We start from the raw sequence: 16,348 nt of genomic DNA on the forward strand, positions 1-16,348 counted from the left end.
TCCCTTCCAGGTGAACAGGGTTTATGTCTTCGCCAGCGGCCATACACCCACAAGCACATTTTAACTTTTGTTGAAATCCAGCGAAAGGGGTGGGGTGTTCAAATGTTGTGTTGCTAGTAATGTCCGGAGGGGCCTAACAGGTATCTATGCAAAATTTGGTGCAGATTGTTGAAACAGTGTGGAATTGTATAAGGAACAGCGCATTACTAAGCCACACATTTAAAAAAAACGTTTGCTGAAATCTGGGGGAAGGGGTCGGGTGTCCAAATGCCTTGTAGTCAGCAATGTCCAGAGGGCCCTAACAGGAAACTATGCAAAATCTGGTGCAGATTGGTGAAACAGTGAGGAATTGTACAAAGAACAACTTCGTGCCACACACACCCTATGTATAGATAGGGTGCATTTTCAAACAGTAATGCTTGGCAAAGTAGGCAATAAGAGAGCTGGGCGTGTCCTAGGGTAAGGTGCCTTCCCAGAAGGTCTTTGCCGACTAACCCTATACCAGGTGTTGAAGGGGTAAGAGAGGAAACGTATACCATGCGCAAGTACTAGAGTAGAGAAAAGGAGTGAAGCCAGAAGGGGTGCAGGGTGGGCATGGGGCTGATACGCTGTGAAGAGGGGCGGAGCAGAGAACCAGAGCGGCAGAGTACCGTGAGATGCATTCAGTAAGGTAATGGGGGCAAGATCAGGGGTGGATTAATAGACACGCAGCAGGCATTGAAAGACAGTGGAGGACACAGCCAGCATGGTGACGGTAGGTGGAAGGCGGGAGGATTTGGGTAGGTTGAAAAGGGTGCATGTCAAAATAGTAGTGGGGTAGATCAAGCAGTAGGCTCACGCAGTAGTCTAGTTTGCTGAGCACAAGAGTAGAGAGAAGGGTTTTAGTTAAATGGCACACGAGGGTGTTATGGCCGTGGTGGCCACGATGAACTGGTAAGAGTTTCAGGGCGCTGTGAAAGAGAACAGTAAGGTTGGGAGCCATGGGTGAGGGGGAAAGATGGATACAACATAAAAGAACAGACCCTCGACTGAGGAATAATCAGGCAGCATAGGCTCTCCTGGGCCAAGAGCTGTGTACACTGCATGCAGTCATTTGTGTGCTGCAGGTGGTCCAGCAGAACATGTGCATGCCACTGTTGTGTGTCACAGCAGCTGTCCATGATTATGATCGTGTGTGTTAAGCCGATTACATGCGATCGTGGACCCAGTTAAACAGTAGTGATCCACAATAGATCACATCACTGTGTTTCCCCCTGTGTGCATTTCTCATGGGTGGATCTGGGAAGAGTGTGTACACATACTGTTACATCTGCCCAGATCATGGCCATCCTCACCTGCCGTGTCTTTGCCTTCCTGCTTCAAGTACCTGAGCATGGCACTCATGCTCCATTTATTCCCATAGTCCTCCACTTCGGGATCATCACAGCTAGAAATAAAGAAAGCGAAGGAATCAGCATCACCAGGGCAACGGGACTGGCCTCTTGCCTTCCTCCCTTCCCAGCCTTGCCTGACCCACACGTGTCGCTGGCCCCAGCCCTACAGAGAAGACATTTAACAAGCACGTTTACGCACTACAAATAGGTCAATACTCCCAACGAAAAGAAAATAGGGAGTTCAAATACTTCAAACAAAAACAGTAGGAAACAACGGACACAGAATGCTACCCTTTCTCTCCCCTTCTTTCAGCCAGACAGCTCCATTGATATGTTTGGATAAGTGATACCAGCAAAGCAGTGTCACAGGAAGGACATCTAATAGTATTACTGCCTGATCTGAAGAGGAACTTTAGGGTCACAGCACTCAGCACACTTCTGGACTTAGGGGCATTAACCTCAGTAAGATTCTGGACTTCAGTGCAATGGACAGAGCACACTTACAGCTTCTTGGCTTCTGTCCCAGGGGCTTCGTACCCAGCACGTTTCTTGGCTTCAGTCCCAGGGGCATTGCACCTAGCACGCTTCTTGGCTTCAGTCCCAGGGGCCTAGCACCCAGCACGTTTCTTGGCTTCAGTCCCAGGGGCCTAGCACCTAGCACGCTTCTTGGCTTCAGTCCCAGGGGCATTGCACCTAGCACGTTTCTTGGCTTCAGTCCCAGGGGCATTGCACCCAGCACGTTTCTTGGCTTCAGTCCCAGGGGCATTGCACCCAGCACGTTTCTTGGCTTCTGTCCCAGGGGCTTAGTACCCAGCACGCTTCTTGGCTTCAGTCCCAAGGGCCTAGCACCCAGCCTGCTTCTTGGCTTCTGTTCCAGGGGCACAGCATCCAGCACGCTTCTTGGCTTCTGTCCCAGGGGCTTCGTACCCAGCACGCTTCTTGGCTTCAATCCCAGGCGCATAGCACCCAGCACGCTTCTTGGCTTCAATCCCAGGGGCATAGCACCCAGCACACTTCTTGGCTTCAATCCCAAGGGCACAGCACCCAGCACGCTTCTCGGCTTCAATCCCAAGGGCACAGCACCCAGCACGTTTCTTGGCTTCAATCCCAGGCGCATAGCACCCAGCACGCTTCTTGGCTTCAATCCCAAGGGCACAGCACCCAGCACTTTTCTTGGCTTCAATCCCAAGGGCACAGCACCCAGCACGTTTCTTGGCTTCAGTCCCAGGGGCCTAGCACCCAGCCTGCTTCTTGGCTTCAGTTCCAGGGGCACAGCACCCAGCACGCTTCTTGGCTTCAGTCCCAGGGGCATAGCACCCAGCATGCTTCTTGGCTTCAGTCCCAGGGGCATAGCACCCAGCACACTTCTTGGCTTCAGTCCCAGGGGCTTAGTACCCAGGACGCTTCTTGGCTTCAATCCCAGGGGCCTAGCACCCAGCCTGCTTCTTGGCTTCAGTCCCAGGGGCCTAGCACCCAGCACGCATCTTGGCTTCAGTCCCCACAGGCATTGCACCCAGCACGCTTCCTGGCTTCAATCCCAGGGGCCTAGCACCCAGCCTGCTTCTTGGCTTCAGTTCCAGGGGCACAGCACCCAGCACGCTTCTAGGCTTCAGTCCCAAGGGCACAGCACCCAGCACGCTTCTTGGCTTCAGTCCCAGGGGCACAGCACCCAGCACGCTTCTTGGCTTCAGTCCCAGGGGCACAGCACCCAGCACGCTTCTTGGCTTCAGTCCCAGGGGCACAGCACCCAGCACGCTTCTTGGCTTCAGTCCCAGGGGCACAGCACCCAGCACGCTTCTTGGCTTCAGTCCCAGGGGCCTAGCACTCAGCCCGCTTCTTGGCTTTAGTTCCAGGGGCACAGCACCCAGCACGCTTCTTGGCTTCTGTCCCAGGGGTTAGTACCCAGCACGCTTCTTGGCTTCAATCCCAGGCGCATAGCACCCAGCACGCTTCTTGGCTTCAATCCCAGGGGCATTGCACCCAGCACGCTTCTTGGCTTCAATCCCAGGGGCATAGCACCCAGCATGCTTTTTGAATTCTTGGTTTCAGGATTCTTCTTGGCACAGATATTTTTCCCCTTTGGGGACAGAAGACCCCCCTTAGCTTCAGGACATGAATGCAACGCTCTCCTCTAAGATAATATTTCTTTTCTCTATTGCCTTTGGCTGCTACTTTACCAGCAAGTCCTTCTCACCCGCTTGCCAAGGTATTACCCATAGCTTAATCAGCAAGTATTTCTTCTCCCATGCCAGGGTAATTGGTTGTGTTGTGGTCACCCACTAGCCTGGGGTGTCTCCCTCCTGGACTTGAGCCCTCAGAGGTTTGCTTCAAGTTGTTCTCCCCCTCTGGCCCGCTCCGGAGTTTCGGCCCTGCCCAGAGTAGGTTTCAGTTCTTTTCTAACTTGGAAAAGGATTTGGGGCCTTTCTCGCCACGAAGGATCGGGTGCCCAGGTCGCTGCCAGTATATGTGCTATAGATACCTGCAAGCTCTTAGCTCTTTGTCTCTTGCCTCTGCCCGTGTCTGTGATAGAGTTCCTAGCAGGCATTCAGGTTTCATTCTGGGGATCTCCCCTCCATCTCTCTCCCAGAGCCTGGTTCTATCCCCAAAGTCAGTCCCCCTCTCTCTCAGCTCTCTTAGTCTGCAAGGGTTACGATGCTCTTCCCACTAGGTAGGGGTTAGGTTGCCCTTGTCTCCAAGCTAGACTCACAAAAGGTTGTGTGCAGAAGAGCAACGTTCTGTGCATCGGGCCTCCACGTATGCGCCCTGCAGACTGTGACAGGAAGCATCAGGAGCTGCAGCAGGTAAGTGGAGAGGCAGGAGAAGGGTGGCGGCTGGCCAGCACAGCAGAGAGGCAGTGCCACAGGACACCCCCGATAGGAAACGGGAGGAAGGGGCAAGAACAAAAGAGCAACCTTGTACCGGCGACCTTCAAGGGCCAGATTGCGTAGAGTCAGTCTTTTTTTCCAGCCTATAGAGCCCAATCCCTCTGCAGTCTCTCCAGGCTCCAGGTCACTCTGAGGTTTCTCTGCTATCTGGGTTTTACCACTGGCTGTGGCTTCACAGTGTTATGGCTCATGTCTGCACTGCCACACCCTCTCTCCCAGATGGAAGAAACCGAACCCCTTTCCCAATGCATCAGACAGGTGTGTACTCACCCACTGGCTCGGGTGTTCACAGTGACCTGAATGGGAGCGAGTCTTTGTATTTTAGAATTCATGTGGGCAGAACCTTAATGGCTGGTGGCCATTTTGAATTCATGCCATGTGCTTTTTGCTGTTTGCTGTGCAGTGTCCTGCTCTCCCCCGTTTGATGAATTGTTCATGTCTGGGACCTGCCTGTTGCCCCCACCCTCCTTCTCCCTCACCCAGCTTGTCGTTTCCTTCGTGATTTTAGGGCTGGATAGGTGTTATTTTTGTGTGCAACCCAGACTGCTGAATGAGGGGGGTTCCACTGTACTGTTCTGTCTGAGCGAGGACTAAGGACTAGTAGTGTGTGAGGTAAACATCAGATGGGTTTTATTTTCTCCCCTCCGGCTGACATTCGAGCAAACGGTCCTCGAACAAACGCTGTTGAGGAAACATCATAGAAACAGTGTTTGTGTTATAAAGTGAAGGATTTCGCGTTTCAGACCACCAGATATATGTAACTTACATTATAGTAAATGTATAAACTCCAGCCTATGATCTACCCTGTCATTCTTTTTCAGCTCTCACACAAGGCAGCCTCGCAGAATGCAGTGAAGGAGCCGGGCACTGCCACAGAGGATCATGTGTGGCACGGCAAAGTAAAAGAAGCTGGGTTGGCAAGGAGTATCATGGCAGGAGACAGAGTAACATGGGATCCTATGCCAGTGGCTGAGAAACAACATTGCAGTGAATGAGGGACAGGGTGGTCTACCAAGCATGCAAGAGTAGTACAGCCAGAGAGTAGCATGGAAGGTCCAGAGTAATGCAGCCGGCACAGTGGTACACATGAAGCACAATACATGACATAGTAACATGGAGGTCTACCAAGCACCCAAGAGTAGCATAGCGGGAAAGTAGCATGAAAGGTCCAGAGTAATGCAGCCCGGCACAGTGGTACACACGAAGCACATTACATGACATAGTAACATGGAGGTCTACCAAGCACCCAAGAGTAGCATAGCCAGACAGTAGCATGAAAGGTCCAGAGTAATGCAGCCCGGCACAGTGGTACACATGAAGCACAATACCTGACATAGTAACATGGAGGTCTACCAAGCACCCAAGAGTAGCATAGCCAGAGAGTAGCATGGAAGGTCCAGAGTAATGCAGCCTGGTGGAGGGGTACACAAGAAGCACAATACCTGACGTAGTCGGCACTTTTTTTGTTAACGCTGTAGTTGGTCAAATGCATGAACTGGTTCTTGATGTTCTTTGCAGCTTTATCGTATCGGACAGTCGCAAACCTGTAAACAGGACAAAAACAGTGGGTTCAAAGCAGTGCTCCTACACTGGGAAATACAGAGGGACAGGTGGGATCCACAGCACCCCTACATTGAGGCATGGGGCTACCGTATGCAGTGAACCTACTGTAGGATATGGGAATTTATAAGGGCCCCGATTGGCTGGGCATGTGGGGACTGCCTGGTAATTGTGTGGTACATGAGATGGGAGATCCCAGATGCCTGCCGCACCCAATGGCCTCTCTGGTCTGTAGTAGTGCACGGTGAGCTTGTGGGAAACCTCCAAGTGCTTAGCTTCATGCTGAGGGCCTGGCAGCTATGAGCTCCTGGAGGAGGAAAGGGGCGAGATGCTCACAGTAGCTCCCTGAAGCCAGAGCTCCGCAGGCCTAGCGAAGCTCCTGTCGGCAGGGAGCCTTAAGCCCGAAGCCTTCTCCTGGGACTGAATGTTAGATCTGTACCACAGGCAGCTCGGTAAGACAGTCTGCAGCCGTTCCGCACCATCATGAACTTGCAAGTACTTTAGTGGGCACCTTTACAAGTCATCAAAAGACGTTTCGGAAGATAAAGGAAAAGAAGTGCCAGAAGGTAAAGTGTGTAAAAACAAAGAAGTGGTGGCTGCAAGATTTAAAATGCATCTTAAACCTCTGCCATTGCTCCGGGCAACCCTGCAGGCCATCGTTCGGTGCCTGCCAAGCCATTACAGGAAGGGGAAAGACCAGGTAAAGTGTGCAGCAGTGTGGCCTGTGCCGCCTTCTTCCCAGCCCAACCAGGCATGTGTTGAGAATATGGCAAACTTACACTCTGTACTGGACACGCACAAGTGTTTACACTTTTCCATGAACATTTCTCTTGTTACTTTAGTTTCTTATTGATTCAGACAAGCAATTTTTGAGATTTGCATCCCCAAATTGCTTGTTGTTGATACACTTCGTTTTATTTTTGCAGATGTTTCTTTACATGTGTGTTCTATGTTCATCCTTTATGTTAATGAATTCATTTAATTGCATTCTTTTCAGATTCATTGTTGCATTCTTGCATACCCCAACGTTGAGCCAACTTCAAATTCGGCCCATGCTACCCAATGGTGAGTCAAAGGTGCATTTAAAGAGTTCTTGGTATGTGCCTGGGCATGGTCCTCCTAATCGGATTACTGTGTGCACTTTCCCACAGCATGCATAAAAACCTTTGGCCACTCTCCCGTCCCAAACAGTAAGATGAATTCTGGACACAATATCTAATATGCGAGTTAATATTTGTCACCAACTCTTTGCTGTAATAAGATCATCCCTCTCCCAAAGACCCCTTCTTCCATGTTAAGTTAATTAGCTTTTGTACCACGCACATCATCGCAGTGGCCTTAAAGTGGCGAAACCTTGTCTATGTGGGTGAACTGTGACCCCACCCAGGGTGCAAACCAGACCATGGTCTGTGGGGTGAGAAGTAAATGGGGATAAAGGTAAGATGGAATTGGCACAGCGGGAGAAAGTTGGAGGAAGAATAGAATGACAAAGGTGAACAAAAAAAAAAGGGGAAGACAACCTGAGGGTTGAGTGGTAGCATTAGCTGGCATGCATGTACCGTAGTATGGGTTAGACCAAAACGGTCATGAAAAGAATCAGAAGCGGTCCATAACGGACACATCAATTATCTTGTCATTTAGGAGTGCAATGTGTTGTAGGTTTAATTTTAAGGAAGGTTATGGATGTGTGATGTGCTCAAGAGTTCCTGGATGGTGTGGAGGCTTAGAGACCACACATTCGTAGCGAGTCCCTTCTGAGGAGTCCTCGAGAGACCTGGCGATACTGAGCCAGCTGACAGAGGTGTCAGAGCCAAGAGCTGGCTATGTGCTGAATGAAACGTTGGAGGACACAAAAAGGGCGAAATGACAATCTTCTCCACCCGAAGCCATACTCTGATAGCATCTTTTGGCGGGAGAGAACGAGTGACAGTTATGTAACAGAATGGCTTGGCCATGTAATGAGTAGCCAGTAATCTCAGTGCCCGATTACTTGTGGGTTGCAGTAGGGAAGGGAGCCTTCTAATGGGGTGACAGGAGTAAGTTGTCTGAAAGCTAGCGGGGTCCCCTAAAGAAGAGGATTTATTTATATACAGGAGGAACAATGCTGCTCTTTTGATCACAAAAGATGTACAATAGAGAAGAAATCAGATTTGAAGGGAAGCGGTGGGCTACTTACAATGGGGCGAGTTTCAGGGACATTCCGACCAGGCTGTGGAGGGGAGTGAATGGAACAATCATCAGAGACAATACATAGGTGGATATACATAGATTAGGGACAACAAACATTGCACATTCAGAGGTGGCAGGAGAGAGAGGGGGGCCTTGATGCTGGAGACCTGGAAGCTATAAGAGGCCTGCATTTTGGTGAAACTGCAGCTGAGAAAGAGGCCTCAACACTGATGAGGTGTCAGGTGAGCAGCTTAAATACTTGGGAGGTGGCAGATTAGAGTGGTCTGAATGTTGCTGAGGTGGCAGGAGAGCAGTTTAAATACTTATGTGGTGGCAGGTAAGAGGGGTCCGAATGCTTGTGAGGTGGCAGGAGAGCGGTGTAACTGCTGGTGAGGTGGCAGGTAAGAGGGGTCCAAATGCTGGTGAGGTGGCAGGAGAGTGGTTTAAGCGCTTGTGAGGGGGCAGGTAGGTGGGGTCTAAATGCTGGTGAGGTGGCAGGAGAGCGGTGTAAATGCTTGTGAGGTGGCAGGAGAGAGGGGTCTGAATGCTGGTGAGGTGGCAGGTAAGAGGGGTCTGAATGCTGGTGAGGTGGCAGGAGAGCGGTGTAAATGCGTGCGAGGTGGCAGGAGAGAGGGGTCTGAATGCTGGTGAGGTGGCAGGAGAGAGGAAAAGAAGCAGCTCAACGTTGAGGAGCTGGTGAGCTGGCAGGCGAGAGGGGCCAGGCTTTGGGATAGGCTAGCTCAGTATTTCACTCTCTCCCCTCAGCCTCTCTCTCTGTAGCTCGACGGATGTTGGCTGGAGCACAGCATGTGAAGTAAGCTGCATTCCTTGGCACCTGACGGACATCTGAATTCTTCTGTAAAACCACAGGAATCTGACCAATAGAAGGTAAATAGAGTATCCGAGCCAGTACTGATCACTGCCCATTGCTACTGGCCTGGGAAACACTGCAGGGAAACCACTGAAATCTGCCCTCTAGCCTCAAACCAAAAAAGCGACGGAACAAACACAGAGGGGCAGGGACATCTGCAGACCCTGGGATTAGGGTGCCTGTGTCAGCCCCTCGATTATCCTTGCGCAAAAGGCAAATCTTCCAGGGATAGAGAAATCTTCCAGGATTGTTCCACTATGCTAGGATCCCTGGCGGATTAGTGGCAGAGCTTCTGAGATCCGCAACACATGGGTCCCTTCACTTCCGCGCAGAGCAACTGGCGCTGCATGGTCCTTTTTTAAAAAAAACTTAATGTCGTAGGTCGCTGGGGACACCCCTGCAACAATAACAGTGAACAAAGGTGCACCCCCCCGCTCCCCTTGTTCACCGTCATCAAACCAAATGGTAGATGTATTTGAAATTTTAACACATTAACCATTTGGGGTGTTTGTCTTCGTTTTTTTACGTAATCCCTCCCCATGTTCAGGTTTCCTCGATTCCTTCCTGGGCTTTGCCGCCCATGTAGGTTCAGGTTTGAAATGAAGACCGGATTTGGCACCAGATCATATCTGCTTCCGGGAAATATGGCCCCCGCTGTCTGTGGCAGGCAGCAGCCAGAGCCACATATGGTCACATCTGTATAGCACTTACACACCTGCAGTAGCAACGTCTGGACGTTGGACTCACTTCATGATTTTACACAGCGGGAACACCTCTGGAGTACATTAGGTGGTTCAACTTAGAACTAAAAAAATGGCTGCCACTAACCAGTGCAGTCCACACAGTGAACTATTGAGGAAAGTTGCACAGGACAAACTCGGTCGGTGACATACTGTGACTTGGAGGGACGTAGGGTTTCTCATGGGGCACAAACAGCATTTGCATCTCTGGTGAGGCTTCTTAACCGGGCTCACCAGGGAAAGTCAGGCAAACCAGGTCAATAGTAAAAACCACACAGGGGCGTGTTATGAATCCTGCTGAGTCATCACTGAACCCCAGCCAGAGATCTCCTCCCATGTGGCCAGGGGACGGCAGCCGCTACCTGATCCTGAGGGTGGTATTATGAGGGAGGATCACAAGGGAGGAGACAACTTTCGGGGGAAGGTGATGAAGAAAGCCCCATAATTTCTAAACTCTCAATAGCTAGTTATCACTATACAAATCCCTCCCGTTGTAAAACCCAAAACTATCCACGTACAAAACACTCTAGGCAGAATACCATTCACACCTCATATATACATAACACACACATAACAACTCCAGTCTCTGATGACTTTGTGCTAACAAAAAAACCCTACACAAAATCACCTTATAAGTCCTATAAAACCTATGGACGAACTCCCATAAAGCCTGAAGTACTTAGAAAAAGGAAGAGGGAGAGGGAGTTAATGTGGATCAAAAGGAAACACTAACTAAACATGCAGGCTAGTTATTGTGATGAGATCCAAGTGTGCGGGACATTTAAAAATGGCGCCCGCTTTCGAAGGAACTAGAGAAGGGGAACGGAAGAAGGCGGCAGAACCGCGGGAGAAGGCAGAAAGTTTGCCTGCGAGTGAGCACGGAGCCAGCAGGGGAGCTGACAGACGGTCTGCAGAGTGGGAAACGCCACCTCAGAGTGAAAGCTTCAGAGAAGCAATGTGCCACGGGTCGGGAATGTTACCAGACACCGGTGAGTCTGCCCTGAGATGTAGTGAACCCCGGGGCGTACCGACAGGCATGTGGGGCATTAAGAAATGTTTTGACACAGACCAAGTTCAATAAAAAGACTGAATTTGCCCAATTCAGCATGTATGAGATATCAATGTGGGGAAGGTTGGAGCAAGAATTGTGCTATTATGTGTATGACATGTTTTGAACTTGTTTTATGGCTACACAATTCTAATTATCCTTCCTGATTTCTTTTTTACATCCTCTGCATTTAGTTCCATTACATGATTTTTGGCTCATGAAGAAGAGAATTTGCTTCTCGAAACGCGTCAGCCATCCTCACTGAACTGAACCCTCTCTGCTATTTGCGTTTTGGAATAAAAACCTTGAGTCTTGTACGTAAACAATGGACTGCATTGCAATAATTGGTTAAACTTGCTCAATAATTGAATGTCTTTATTCTAATTTCCAAAAAGTTTTTTTTAATTAATATTATGCGTCTTTCTGACGCAATATGAAGGTGTGCAGGGGACGGGAGGGTTCCGTTTTGGATCCTCTTTTCTCTGGGTTTGTATATTTAGGTGGCCCTGTACCAGGGCTGCTTTTCCTCCCCCGCACCTAAGCTTCCCTCTTGTTTCTCTAAATTTGAAACTACCTTGTCACAAATTTGAGTGTGCGCACTTTCTATTGCTCCTTGTCTGGAGCAAGAATTGCCACAGGCCAGTGAATACTAGTGAAGGAGTTCAAAGACAGAACTTGAACAAGTGGCCATACATGGGATATGAATACGGGGAAAGTTGGAGCAAGTGTTACCAAACGCAGATGAATAACATTGAAGAAGTTTAAACGTCGATCTTGAACAAGAGTCCATATATGGGATATCAATATGGGGAAAGTTGGAGCAAGTAGTACCTCAAGCCAAGATAGTATAGAGAATAAAGGAACACACGCAGACCATGCCATTCTGTTATCCCGCAATTTTCGGGGACCAGCTGTATCAGAACAGCCATTTATATATATTTGACACCTATGTCAAACATGAATCTTATTGGACAGCATTCATGAGATTGTGATGAACACAAGGATTGGCTGTAACAGCTATTTATATAAATTTTCACCAATGTTGAGCAGGAATCTTAGCGCACATGATAGTGTGATCAACAGAAGAGGAAAGAAATGTGCACATGCATCCCACTAGGGAAGACCAAATCTGCAATGACCCATTCCAAGATGGTGCTCTCTTGGGACTCTGGGAATTACAGTCTAGTTCATTTCCAAGATGGCGGACACCAGTTACACAAAGGAGGCTGATCGAGGTAGTCGGATACATCGCTTTTTGTTTGGCACCGACGCTCCGGCGTTTCCTTCTCTTCTTTGCCTGCTCTGGTATGTTATATATATTACGCTGATGCCTGCTTCCGACATTCTACCTTTCATCTGTTCTTTCCCGCTGGCACCCGCACTCCAGTTTCTTCCTCGTATCTTTCTCTACTGTTCTACATGGATTCCTGTCTTTTTGCCTTACCAGTCCTTGCCGCTTCTTCTTCCATACTTCTATTTTTCCTTTTTTCTTAACAGATTTTCCATTCAACCTCACTTGTTGGAACTCCTATTCCGTGGCTATTAATACTTACCTACTGGATTACCTGTTGTCCTCCATAAATCCTCACCTCCGCTACTGCTGTGAATTCCGCCCCGACACGCATCTTCAGACTGCGCATCAACAGGCAGACTTCTACTTCTTCACTGGGTTTTTTCCTCTGGAGGGTTTCCCAATAAGTGCACAACCTCCTGTTCATTCCAGGGGTCGGATACTTTCTGGGTTCGTTTCTATTCTGCAGAGAGCGCAATCAACGTATTTACATTCAACTGTGTCGCAGGTCAATGCAAACCACAATCTTAACAGCAAGAGATACCTTTGCCATCCTTAAGAAGTAGCTGATTGAAAGGGACACTTGTTACATCCTTAAGAAGTGGTTGCTTGAAAGAGACACTTTTGCAGTCTTTAAGGAGCTAATGTTTGAAAGACACTTTTGCCATCCTACCTGAGACATCCAGGGGAAGGAAACCACCCTTTGGATCCAAGGATTGTTGTATTGGATGTATCTACTTGTTTTGAACACTTCGTACCAAACCTACATCAGAGACACTTTCCGTACACCATTAGCTGGTAATTTCTAGTCCGAGTGTCAGATTAAAATGTTTGGACACAAGGACAGTGTATATAATTTTGACGACAAGACACAGACTGAGCTTTAGTTTTAGTTTCCTAGATAGCGAAACTCTTTGGGATAGGGACAGGTAGGCCTTTATCCAACCCCTTTCTTTTAACAAAGATTTCTGATGTTGAAAACACTACCACTTGGTGTCCGCCTCTCAGTTCTGACCCCCCACAGGCCTCAGCTCAGCGGGCCGGGTGAGACTTGGGTCTTACAGAGGGAGCCCGCTAGGGAACGCGATGCTTGAGAAATCTCCGTGATCACTGGGTGCTGGGTAGATCTTCCAGTGCCAGGGTCAAGACGTCCTCATTACAATCAGACACTTAAATGCTTAAGGTCTCCCCAGAGGATGCTGCCAATTCCCTCTCAGCATGTATGTCTGGAAAGTGCCAGTCAGAACAGCTTTGGCATCTTCTTGGTGGCATTTAAAAAAGTGAACTACATTACAACAAATCATGGACAGATTATTTTTGTACCGTCACAACCGTTTGCCAATGCAGGTACCTCTTCGATAGCCAGTGTGTAGATCATTAAAATTAAAACAGAAAACATAGGTCTGGGAGACAAGGTAACCAGAATCTGCTTCATGGACCAACCATGCAGGGGAAGTGGACAGTGATGGTCCGCTGTGCACAGGAAGCACATCTTATAAGGGATGGGTGCGAGTGGCTCCAAGGGGGTGGGTGCAAGCAATGCAGAGACACAAAACAAGCAATGAAAGAAGATGTATGCATGGAGTGCGACTTAAGGGAAGGAACGAGTGACTAAAAGCTGTCCACAGCCTATGTAGCACTTAAGAATAAAGTGCGTGCCGGCCAGCCATGCACAGGGAGTAGAGCCGATAGAGAGGGGCTGAGTGAAGGCCAGCTGTGGGCATGGAGTGGGGCCCACAGCGAAGGAGTGAATGAGGAACTGCCACGTACACAGAGCAGAGTCCACCAATCAAGAGCGGGTGAATGACAGTCATGCACAAGGAGTAGAGCCGATAGAGGGGCTGAGTGAAGGCCAGCTGTGGGCATGGAGTGGGGCCCTCAGCGAAGGAGTGAATGAGGAACTGCCACGTACACAGAGCAGAGTCCACCAATCAAGAGTGGGTGAATGACAGTCATGCACAAGGAGTAGAGCCGATAGAGGGGCTGAGTGAAGGCCAGCTGTGTGCATGGAGGGGGGCCAACAGCAAAGGAGTGAATGAGGAACTGCCACGTACACAGAGCAGAGTCCACCAATCAAGAGCGGGTGAATGACAGTCATGCACAAGGAGTAGAGCCGATAGAGGGGCTGAGTGAAGGCCAGCTGTGGGCATGGAGTGGGGCCCACAGCGAAGGAGTGAATGAGGAACTGCCACGTACACAGAGCAGAGTCCACCAATCAAGAGCGGGTGAATGACAGTCATGCACAAGGAGTAGAGCCGATAGAGGGGCTGAGTGAAGGCCAGCTGTGGGCATGGAGTGGGGCCAACAGCGAAGGAGTGAATGAGGAACTGCCACGTACACAGAGCAGAGTCCACCAATCAAGAGTGGGTGAATGACAGTCATGCACAAGGAGTAGAGCCGATAGAGGGGCTGAGTGAAGGCCAGCTGTGTGCATGGAGGGGGGCCAACAGCAAAGGAGTGAATGAGGTACTGCCACGTACACAGAGCAGAGTCCACCAATCAAGAGCGGGTGAATGACAGTCATGCACAAGGAGTAGAGCAGATAGAGAGGGGCTGAGTGAAGGCCAGCTGTGTGCATGGAGGGGGGCCAACAGCAAAGGAGTGAATGAGGAACTGCCACGTACACAGAGCAGAGTCCACCAATCAAGAGCGGGTGAATGACAGTCATGCACAAGGAGTAGAGCCGATAGAGGGGCTGAGTGAAGGCCAGCTGTGGGCATGGAGTGGGGCCCACAGCGAAGGAGTGAATGAGGAACTGCCACGTACACAGAGCAGAGTCCACCAATCAAGAGCGGGTGAATGACAGTCATGCACAAGGAGTAGAGCAGATAGAGAGGGGCTGAGTGAAGGCCAGCTGTGGGCATGGAGTGGGGCCCACAGCGAAGGAGTGAATGAGGAACTGCCACGTACACAGAGCAGAGTCCACCAATCAAGAGCGGGTGAATGACAGTCATGCACAAGGAGTAGAGCCGATAGAGGGGCTGAGTGAAGGCCAGCTGTGGGCATGGAGTGGGGCCCACAGCGAAGGAGTGAATGAGGAACTGCCACGTACACAGAGCAGAGTGATCCAATCAAGAGCGGGTGAATGACAGTCATGCACAAGGAGTAGAGCCGATAGAGGGGCTGAGTGAAGGCCAGCTGTGTGCATGGAGGGGGGCCAACAGCAAAGGAGTGAATGAGGAACTGCCACGTACACAGAGCAGAGTCCACCAATCAAGAGCGGGTGAATGACAGTCATGCACAAGGAGTAGAGCCGATAGAGGGGCTGAGTGAAGGCCAGCTGTGGGCATGGAGTGGGGCCAACAGCGAAGGAGTGAATGAGGAACTGCCACGTACACAGAGCAGAGTCCACCAATCAAGAGCGGGTGAATGACAGTCATGCACAAGGAGTAGAGCCGATAGAGGGGCTGAGTGAAGGCCAGCTGTGTGCATGGAGGGGGGCCAACAGCAAAGGAGTGAATGAGGAACTGCCACGTACACAGAGCAGAGTCCACCAATCAAGAGCGGGTGAATGACAGTCATGCACAGCGAGCAGGGCCCACATGAGAGCCATGCGAAGGCAATACAACTCATGAAGAGGAGGTTTGGTGAGGGCCAGTTGAGTAGAGGAGGTGGAACTAATGTGAAAGGAGTGGTTGAGAGCCAGCCTCGACAGGAAGGTATGTCTGAGCGGGTGTGGGCAGGATGTGCACAAAGAGAGAAACAGTTGAGGGCCAGCCATTACAGGAGTGAAAAGCTGAAGGGGTGGGGGCAAGCCATGCACAGTGGGGGACAGCCATCCGTTTGATTTCTTTTATTCAAGCCAGAGAGGAACAATATTACATCAGACTGCATTCAGACTGAAGCACATTGTAGGTTTGAATGTGGGCATATGTTGCCCATGAGCAAATATTTACCCAGACATGCCCACAACAGAGATTTCTACAGGGCAAGCTGACCTGCACAATCACCCCAAACTGAGCTGTTTAACTGCAATTCTATTATTTTGTTTTTATCAACCAAACGGGGACTATCCCACCCAGCTGTCTCATCAGTTAACGCATACATCACCCTCTCCCTCCTTTGCTGAGTGTAGCCCGTTATGCCCAGTCATGGAGGCTGCCCCCTCATCAGCTGGCACCTTGGACAGGGAACAGCTTCACAGTGGACTTCATACACATTGGGGGTCATTCCGAGGTTGGAGGTAAGGAATTGCTGGCACCAGTAAGGGTGCCGATGCCGGTAATTCCTTACCTCCGTATTCCGAGGTCCCTTTGCGGGTACTTCCTTACCTCCTGCTTTTAGCAGGAGTTAAGTACGGGACCCGCAAAGGTACCTCGGAGGTAATTACGGTACCGTAATTTACGGTGCCGTAATTACCTCCTTCCCATTCCCACTGAGCCCTATGGGGCAGAAATGGGAATGGGCAAGG

At 50.0% G+C, this 16,348-nt stretch overlaps 1 protein-coding gene across 5 annotated transcripts in view; it reads right to left on the reverse strand.

Annotated features, from left to right (window-relative positions):
• The window catches only part of TTLL5 (tubulin tyrosine ligase like 5), a 769,178-nt gene that overhangs the window by 630,615 nt on the left and 122,215 nt on the right, over positions 1-16,348 (reverse strand). For all 5 annotated transcript variants that reach the window (XM_069638032.1, XM_069638034.1, XM_069638033.1 and 2 more), the window contains 2 exons: positions 5,701-5,802; positions 1,335-1,426 (listed from right to left, as the gene is read on the reverse strand). In XM_069638032.1, the coding sequence (XP_069494133.1) occupies positions 1,335-1,426; positions 5,701-5,802 (194 nt within the window). The remainder of the gene's footprint in view (positions 1-1,334; positions 1,427-5,700; positions 5,803-16,348) is intronic.

Source organism: Ambystoma mexicanum, chromosome 14 (genome assembly GCF_040938575.1).
Source record: "Ambystoma mexicanum isolate Mex_15411 chromosome 14, UKY_AmexF1_1, whole genome shotgun sequence".
In the NCBI taxonomy this organism is placed as follows: Eukaryota; Metazoa; Chordata; class Amphibia; order Caudata; family Ambystomatidae; genus Ambystoma; species Ambystoma mexicanum.